The sequence below is a fragment of the Lathyrus oleraceus genome, chromosome 5 (assembly GCF_024323335.1).
Source record: "Lathyrus oleraceus cultivar Zhongwan6 chromosome 5, CAAS_Psat_ZW6_1.0, whole genome shotgun sequence".
Taxonomy (NCBI): domain Eukaryota; kingdom Viridiplantae; phylum Streptophyta; class Magnoliopsida; order Fabales; family Fabaceae; genus Lathyrus; species Lathyrus oleraceus.
This window is the reverse complement of record NC_066583.1, coordinates 157,233,265-157,242,864: the sequence shown is the minus strand read 5'-3', so window position 1 is coordinate 157,242,864 and position 9,600 is coordinate 157,233,265. Positions and strand designations below refer to the sequence as shown.

The following is a 9,600-nucleotide window of genomic DNA, read 5'->3' as shown; positions in this document are numbered from 1 at the left end:
TTCGACGGATCCTGTTCCAACGACTTTAGATCGCACTTCATTTCCCATTTGCACTTCTTGTCCATCATTGACTTCAGTATAGGTTTTGAATGTTGTTTTATCATAAGATACATGCACAGTTGCACATGTGTCACACCACCATCCTTGCACTTTGCCTTTGATTGCCATAATTTCGCTTACCGTAGCGATTATGTCGTCATCGACATGAACAACATTGACCTCATTTTTGGACTTATTGTGCCTGCAATCTCGAGCATAATGTCCGGGTTTGCCACATACATAACAACCATTTTTAGTACCTTTTGGTCCGCCAAAATTTTTGAACTTGTTGTGTTCTTTCCTTGGGCCGAGATGGTTTTTCATGCCATCATATTTTTTCTTTCCTTTAGCGGCAACAACATTTGCTTAAGCAAATCCAGCAGACTCAGTTTTTTCTCGATCCTTCGTTTCCTCCTCGATACGAAGGTGTTTATGAAGTTTCTCCAAAAAAAAGTCCTCGGAACTATGCAACAATTTCTTTCTGTATCCTTTCCACGAAGGTGACAATTTTGCTATTATTCCACCGACTTGGAATGCTTCAGGAATGTCAATTTTCACGACTTTTATTTTATTCACGAGAACCTGTAACTCGTGTACTTGTGCAAGAATCGGCTTGGAATCCAACATCTTAAAATCAAAGTATTTAGATGTTAAAAACTTTTTCGTACCTTCTTCTTCGACCTTGAATTTGAATTCGAGTGCATTCCAGATTTCCTTTGCGGATGCAGTATTGGTGTAGAGATCATAGAGACGATCAGATAATGTGTTCAAGATGTGTCCACGACAAAACAATTTATCTTCTTTTCGTTTCTTTCTCTCCTTTTTTACTTCATCAATGTCATTCTCAGTTGGTTCTGGAATTGCCTCCAGATCAGGATCCAAGACATATTGAATTTTCAGGGCGATCAGGAGAAATGTCGTTTTGTCTTGCCAGCGGGTATAGTTTGTTCCATCGAAACGATCTAACTTAACAAGGTCCTGGTTCATCAGTTTGATGCTTGAAATAGAAGCGTCAGTGGTCATGATTTGAGATACTATAAGACTGTTAGAAATTTCAGAAAGATTAAAGGGATCCAGGCTTGAATCGTGAACGCAACACTTTTCTTATAGTATTTCAAGCACTCTCGATTGTCTTAGAGTTCTAATGCAGAAATACCCAGGATAATTCAGCCTTATCGAGTTTGCGCAAGACCAGCGAAAACCCGAATGCAGCGTCTGGAATTATTTATAGGATTTTCGGATTTTGTGTGTTGTATTCTGAATCCGGATTTATGCTTTTATGAGCCATGTTGATATTGTTTCACAAGGTAGCGACCCTTGGTGAAACAATGTCCTTTTCCAATAATACCAAAAGGGAACAACGATAAGTGCCGTCTACTAGCGCCCTATGCTCACGGACCCGGTCCCGAAGTCGGAGTGGTTGTAAGGTTGGGACAAGTGGCATAATGCTTGAGACCACCATATGTGTTCATGTGGCACTTTATCCTCTTTTGTCCTTTTGTTGAGTTAATGATATTAACTTTTTATAAGGACTTACAAAGTGAGTAAATCTTCCAATGTGGGACATTATCTCATGCATTTATTAGCATTAACTCATTTCCACCTTTTGTCATTTTGGAACACAATTGTAATTTAATAAATTACAACAAACCGTTTGAGTGTTTGTTGGACAATGGAAGATCGATGGCCAGCAAGCTTGTTGTAGTGTGGTATGCTTGCATATGGAGTATATAGAAAACTCTGAAACGAAAATATATTTTGCAACAAGGAAATTAAAGTGAAAAAGATGGCGGAAAAGGCCAAAACTTATTCTTGGAAGTGGCTTTATAATAAATCTAAGAGCTTTATAGAGATGTCAAGCAAAAGGTATCAACAAATATCATTGAGAGATGTCGGCCGGGCAGTCATTATTCAGGTTCAAGCCAGCAGGATGTATATTGTTTGGATTGGCTCAAGAATTTCTTATGGTCTGTCTATTGAGATTTTCAGGTGCAGGGTGGCCATGGCCGGGTGCATATGTTGATATTAAATGTGAATACTGAAAATCATGCACGCTGTAAATTCATCAAGAACCATACTTACTATGCCTAATTCAGAAATCCTAAAACTTATAACAATTTTAATTAAAACCAATAACAGAAACAATACAAAGAAACATGGTATATTATCATCAAGGAGAAGTTGGATACATTTCAAAGAGAGCAACAACACTAAGCAAATAAAATGTTGTCATTTTTCACCATTTCCAGAAAACATTAGAACCACACTTGAATTTGTCTTTTCCTTCGCATTCAAGTTCCAAATCTTCAGAAATGAATGGTACTTTCTGCATAAATGACCGGAAAGAAGAAAATTAGCATTAGGAAAAGGAAACTATTGAAATAAAAGAGGTTTAATAAGATTTGAGTCAAAATTGAGACCTTCTGTTTCGCAAGATCTTGGCAACCAGTGAAATTCTCGGGGAACTTGCATGTACCAAATTGCACTGTATATGCTCTTGCAAAGTTTGCTCCACTAGTAGCTAACCTTTTCTTGTCGTTCAATTCCTACACCAAATACAAATACATATAATCAAATTAATCTTAACACACGAACAAGACCGGCTTTGAGGACGAACTCTGAGGATTTATTAGAGTACCTTGTTGGCCTTGCTCTTTTCGAGGTATGCATCAAATACACTAGCATTAGCAGAAGAGTCGGAGGCAGAAACAGCAGTGGTAAAAAGAGTAGCTGCTAATAAGGCAAGGGCATTTCTTCTTCCATCTGATGGGTTGGCTTTGGGGGTTCTGGCTTGCTGGGCCTTGATGGATGGCAATTTGGAGCCTGAGACTCCGACTGGCGATGCAACAGAGGGCATGGAGATGAGCTTTGCGTTGAGGTCAGAACCAGACTTGACATAGCTACAAGCCAATACACTTGAGTTCATTGCAGCCATGTTTGTGGATTGGGATTGGATTACTAGTTAGGTGTGGTGATCTGTGATGTGTATGAGAGTCCAATGATGAGAAAAAAAATGATGAAGTCAAGTTTAAGTTGTAAGGAGGAAAAAGATTGTGGTTGGCGTGTGGATAAGGTGAGATTGCATTGGTTTCCTATTGGCAAATCTTGTTCTCTATATTACACATAGTTATAGGACCCACTATAACTTCTTATGCTATTCCATACTGTATGCCTCAGTGGATTTTTATTTACATTTTAAATTTATAATTATTAACTATATTTAGTGAGATTAAGTTTGTTGTTGTTGTCGTTGTAGTATTGCTATTCTTATTTGTTAATATTATAAATGTTACGGAGTAGTATTTGTTTTCATACATCGACTTTGTGTGGATGATAAAGATAGCTTCTAGTTGGCATGTGGATAAGGTGAGATTACCTTCGTCATCCCATTGGGAAATCTTGTTCTACTTGCTATATTTAGTTAGGGAACTTCAGTTTATATGGTTGAAATACTTATAGAGTCCACTTTATTTTTATTTTCTTTTAACAAACTATACATTCGTTTTAAATTTTGTATCACGATCTCAAATAAATAAGTCTTTAATATTATGAATACTTTTTATATTAAAAAAAGTGGCTATAAATTTAAAAAAATATATTTTATAAATTGTTTTGTTATGGAGCAAGAGGTCACTCATGCAATAGAGAGAGGAGTCCTTTGGTGCAGTATTGTGAGTCTATGGTATGGTGAAGTAAGGTGACTTTGCAAAGTTAACATTCAAACGCTCAAGTCAGTGAAATCATAGAAATGTAACTTGTAAAAGTGAGAATGAATAAATATACATGTTATGATGCATGATGAGTTTATATATAATAGATCGTTAAATATGCTCACGCCTCATCTGACACGAGTTGCGGAAGATCGTCTCATTAACTCTGATAGTGGTTAAGGACCAGTAACTCGGATCAGGTGCGAGGAACTTTGGCGAGACTCCACTTATTCGCCACCCTTCAATGAGGGTAATTTGGAGTTGGGCAGTCTTATTGGGCCTTTTCCCGACCCAAAACAATTTCCCTAAGTCCTTTGATGTTACATTTAAAGTTAGGATCGTGTTGGAGCTTCGAGACCAAACTTGGTTTCCCAGGCTAACCCAAACACTAAAGAAGAAGATTAGAGGAATTTGTTGAATGGGAGTAGATGTCGTTAAGAACATGCGCATTAAATGATTGACTTGTAACATAAATATTTTACGAAATAAATCTTCCATGGCACCCTAGGTCCCAAGATATTGGACATGGTCCTTTTAGCGATGAGATCTCCCATCGGAAATATCATAAATATTAGTGATAATCATGATTCTATGGAAAGCTTTGAAGGTGACGATGATGTGTCTATGGACCATTAAGATGAGGAGAACCTTGAGGGGCTCATAAAGGAAGATGAGGGAGCAAACCTGTTTGTTGGATATCATGGAGGCTGGTCGTGGTTTCGCCGTCCCTGAAATACACATAGTAAATTTGGAGATGATAAGAGAATATCATGATGATTTGAGGGGCCATACTTATATAAAAGCTTTTAGGAGTTTGAATAGTCGGGAACCTATTGATGATAAGGTTAGGTGGTATCTTGAATCTTGGGCACGTTCCAAAACTCAATGTCGCGTTGACAATGAGAAGAAGATGGTTTAAAGGGGACATTGGGACCTCGAGCTTCTTATTGACGTAAATCAATACCCCTAGGTGGAAAGTGATGTCTCGGGGAAAACTTATGTCTTTAATGAGGCACTTTGGATGGATAATGCCCATCGGGATGTGTGCTGTTCTTTTGATTGGTTGGTTTATCACATATAATTCATCAAGAGATTGTGCAGTCGTTTTGATGGATGCTCATTGATCTTTAGAATGAGATTTAGACTTAGTTTCAATGAGTTTGAGGCGAGGGTCTTGAATAATTTGTGAATCTTCCTCTCATAATTTCACAAAGTGAGTTGTTCAAATGCGAATGTATTTCATTATTGGTGATTTTTAGTGAGTTCAGAGGTATTTTATTATTACTGACCAACTGATTATCTCCTAAACACCTTTTCATCCATATGTGGATGAAAAGGATCAGGTAGTAAACACAAGTTTGGTTCATGCGACCCAGGTCACAATCGGGCAACACGATGTGATGCCTTCCTATTTCCTTCTAAGCCCTTTGGGCTGCTTCTTTATAGGCACGATAAAGTTATCTCAGTATACATTCCCTCAAGCATGAAGCCTGGGAAGGGTGACATGATTAATTAAGATGCACACCCATTTTTGCAAAGCCTGTGGTAATGAGTCCTCCAAGCATTGATTGGAAGAAATCCTAGAAGCTTTGCTTCACTACTACAGAATGGTCCTTTCACCACAGTCCTGAAAGGGTTACCTTCACGGTTGATCAACCATGGTAAGGCAAGGTGTGGTAGTATGTACCAACTTAACCACCACAGACTAGTAACCGATGTAAAAAACCTAGTAACATGTTATCTATTATCACTATGGTTGTGTAAAGAAACCGTAGTAAAATATGGCATGTTACCCAACACCATAATTTTGAGTTATTTTTCTACATTTCACTATGGTTATAATTAACAATTGTAGTTAAAGACTTAGCGTACAAATTTTAATTATGGTTATAATTAGCAACCATTGTGATATGTATATTTGAGTTTATTATAACTTATGTGGAATGTTTATTTCACCAACTTGTCAACAAACATATTACCTTTTAATCTGATTTAGAAATTAATGATATAAAAAATTAAGTTATATTAGAAGAACAAGTTACACTAATTGATGTTTTTGAGCTTTCTACAATCCATTATCCGTATCTCGCCTTTTGTATGTTAGAATTTGATGTAATGTTTGTAGTTATTCAATCAACACTTCCTTTTTACTAGTTAATTCTACAAAGTTAATACTTTTCAAAATAAAATAGTAAAAAAGAAAGTGTTGATTGAAGATCTATAACGATTAAATCAGATTCTAACAGTCAAAGAGTGAGATACAGATAATGGGCTTAAGAAAGCTCCTAAAACACTGATTAAGTTTTTTCTAACATAACCTAATTTTTTATATTATTAATTTATAATTCAATTCGAAAGGTTATAGATTAAATAAGGGGTTGGTAAAACACTCAAACCACATACAATATAATAAACCCATCTTATAGGGACATGTTGAATGAACAACATGATAACTGTAGTGTAAAGTAATAACATTATCAACAACAGAAAATCATCAACAACATAAAACTTTTACCAACAACAACATACTTTAAATAACATACACCATAGCTTACAAAAACAAAATCATCAACGACATAGAACTTTTATCAACAACAACATATTTCAAACAACATACAACATAGCTCAACAAAAACAAAATCATCAACAACATAGTATTTTTATCAACAACAACATACTTTAAACAACATACAACATAGCTCAACAAAAACAAAATCATCAACAACATAGAAATTTTATCAATAACATATAACTTTTATTAAAAACAACATACCTTAAACAATATTGAACTTTTATCATCAACAACATAACTTAAACAACATAGAACTTTTATCAACATCAACATATCTTAAACAACATACAACATAAGTCAACAATATACAACTTTTATCATCAACAACATAGTTCATAACACAACACACCTTAAATAACATACAATATAACTCAATAAAAACAAAACCATCAACAACTTACAACTTTTATCATCAACAATATAGCTCAAGAAAACATTAACATATCCCAAAAAATAAACATAAAAAATATTACATCTCATAACATAAAAGGTGGAAACGTCTACGTACCCAAAATGTGAAGAGGTAAGGAAAGAAATGAGTTTTGTGTCATATCTTTCCTTGATCCATAAGAGTTGAAGAAGGTATGTTGGAGTTTTGTATAAAAGTTGTAAGGATAAGGCGTGATATCGTGTTAGGGTTTTGTTAAGAGAGAGGTTGTTCTGTCCTGAAAGAGCGAAATTTCACTCAAATATAAGTTATAATTTTCACCATGGCTGCTAAAAACAACCGTGATTAAATGTAAGTTCATTTTGCAACGGTTGCTATTCTAGACTGTGGTGAAATGTATTTTAATTTTAATATAAAAATTAAGATTATAAGTGACATGCCCAGTTTGTAAGCAAAAAAATTAAAATGTTGGTGCTAGGATTTGAAGCCAATATGTTTTTACCTATCACTACGGTTATTAATATGGACCGTAGTGAAATGTCTTTTAATAAAAGAAAAAAATACAGGCGCCTAAATAAAAGCTTTTACTTTGGTTAACTTAATAACTCAGGTAGTAACTGTCATACCCTAATTTTTAACCCTAAGATCCCTCATCTTATTTACATTTTTGCATACATATTGGTCCTTCCTCTTACCCATCTTTGAGTTTACTTCTTACAGGGATCACCGAGCACCTCTTTGTTTTACCTTTGTGTTTATTTGATTCATTGCTTATCTAACCACTAATCAAAATATCAAAAATATGTCTTGTTTCCCTTTGAGTTTATTGTTCAAGGTAAGGCTTTTCAAATCAAGAGTATCTCAAAGTTTAGTTGTTTACTTCTCAAGGAAAGTCAAAGGTTCGTGTGTTTATTTCCATGCCTTCTTCAACAAGACACTTCAAGCTTTGAGAAATTTAATCAAGATACAATCAAGGACACTTTATCTTGAGTTAATATGATCACCCATGTGCTTTGAAATGCAAGAAAAGTTCAAGTACACAAGCTTGTTCTAAGGGGTTTGACCTAAACGTTAACATTTTGAAGTCAAGGTTCCAAGGATCACAACTCCTTCAATTCTCAACATTTTTGAATGCTTTTTTTTTGCATATGACTCTTCTCAACATCCTCTACAACTTCTCTTCATTTGACAAGATCCAATTATGCTTGGAGTATCATCAAAAGTTTGGAGACATTATAAGTCATTTGTGGACTTAGTGAAATTTGACATATTTTAAAGTGAATTTTTCCTAACTTTCAAGGATCATAACTTCTTCAATTTTTAACATATGAGGCGTGATCCAACGTTTTGTGTTTTTTCTGATTTTAATTATTTTTATTTTATTATTTTTAATTTCTTTTTCTTTAAAAATTAATAGTAATTTAATTTTTTATCCAAAAAATCCCAAAATAATTTATAAAATTCTCTTTTATTTTTCTTCATCTGATTTTTATTTTTTCACATTTTATTTCACTGATTTTCTATTTTTCTTGAATTTTCTCTTTTCTCCTTTGTCTTAATTGGTTAAAAGTTACTTTTCTGCATTTTAAAATTCTGAAAATTATATGTTTCTTATTATATTTCCAACCTTCCATAATTTTCTTGGCCATTTATTTGGTGTTTTGAAGGACTTTATGGATTTTACATTTTATTTCTATTTTAAAATTCATTTAAAAATACCTTTGATGCATATTTACTTCATTTAATTGCATTGTATATTTGTGTGACCTTGTGAACTTCTGTTGGCCTTGGATCATGATGGTTTGGACTTGAAGTCTCATCAAGCTCAACGAATTATGGGTGTTGATAGGGTGAAAACCCTAATCCACCAAAATGGATGATTAATTTATATGATGACTTGATCAAACTTTTGATCTAATTTGGGTGTGACCTCTCTTGATTCTTTCTTCTTCATCTCCTTATTTTCCATTTGATCAATTGGATGGCTTGTGTGCATCTTATTCATGATGTGTGGATTGGTACTTGATAAACTTTTATCATTTCAAATCTACCTCCTAAGTGATCATGGATCATTTAAGGTACTTTGGATTGATGCATAAGTTTGTCCTAAGTGCCATGAAGTTTGGATTGAAGTAATGAACCATCCTCCTAGCCTTTGTGTTTGATCATTCTCTTTCTTTCATTTTTTGTATGGCATGACTTTAGGAGAATGATTTATATATAATTTCTCTAGCATGTATTAACACAAACATTATTATTGACCGGCCTCAGATAGTTGTGACTTCTACATAAGTCCAATTACGATTGCTTAACATAGCGCTAAATTTGTCCCAAAAGCAAGCAAATGCATTTTTATAAGTGAGATTGTAAGTCTCCTATTCCTCATGGTATTGTATGAAAATGTTGCTCCTTTTCCATTTGTGAGAGTTAGTGGCATACTTGTTGATTTTATCCAAGTTGGAGCCCTTCTCATAAAGGATGTATAAGTTCATATTTTCATGCTTGTGAGTGGATAGTTGAGTGTTCTCCCAAAAATAACGAAAAACATCTTCTCATCTTCACTAAAATCTTTTACTAACTATTCACTTGTATTAAATTCTACTTAAATGTCATTTATTTTATGCATTTATTTTATGTCATTTACTTTATACTTTATGTTTAGCATTTCATATCATATTTTTTATGATTATGTTATTTTTCTCTTTGTCCATTTTGACCTTTATTTTAAATATCATTGTAAAGAAGACACTAATAAAAAACCTAAAAAGAAACTTGCTTATCCTTACTCACGGACTTATGGTTACTATCCTTGGCATCATTGTGGAGTTATGGACTTAGAATTAGGATCTTGACCTTTGTTTTAGAACTTGTGACTTGAGACCTTGGAATTT

General features: G+C 34.1%; 2 protein-coding genes across 3 annotated transcripts; both read right to left on the bottom strand.

Moving 5' to 3' along the window:
* Positions 1-405: 405 nt before the first annotated feature.
* Positions 406-1,062, bottom strand: LOC127079406 (uncharacterized). Its single transcript, XM_051019786.1, has one exon. It carries the CDS (start codon positions 1,060-1,062, stop codon positions 406-408), a length of 657 nt encoding a protein of 218 aa, XP_050875743.1.
* A 1,115-nt stretch (positions 1,063-2,177) lies between these two features.
* Positions 2,178-3,155, bottom strand: LOC127079879 (photosystem I reaction center subunit N, chloroplastic). 2 transcript variants are annotated; one of them, XM_051020233.1, is made up of 3 exons: positions 2,678-3,155; positions 2,460-2,585; positions 2,178-2,365 (listed from the first exon to the last, which is right to left on the bottom strand). In XM_051020233.1, exons 1-3 carry the CDS (start codon positions 2,972-2,974, stop codon positions 2,276-2,278), a joined length of 513 nt encoding a protein of 170 aa, XP_050876190.1. In that variant the 5' UTR covers positions 2,975-3,155; the 3' UTR covers positions 2,178-2,275. The 2 variants fall into 2 exon arrangements, with proteins under 2 accessions (XP_050876190.1, XP_050876191.1); XM_051020234.1 differs by having other exon boundaries at positions 2,269-2,361.
* Positions 3,156-9,600: the final 6,445 nt, after the last annotated feature.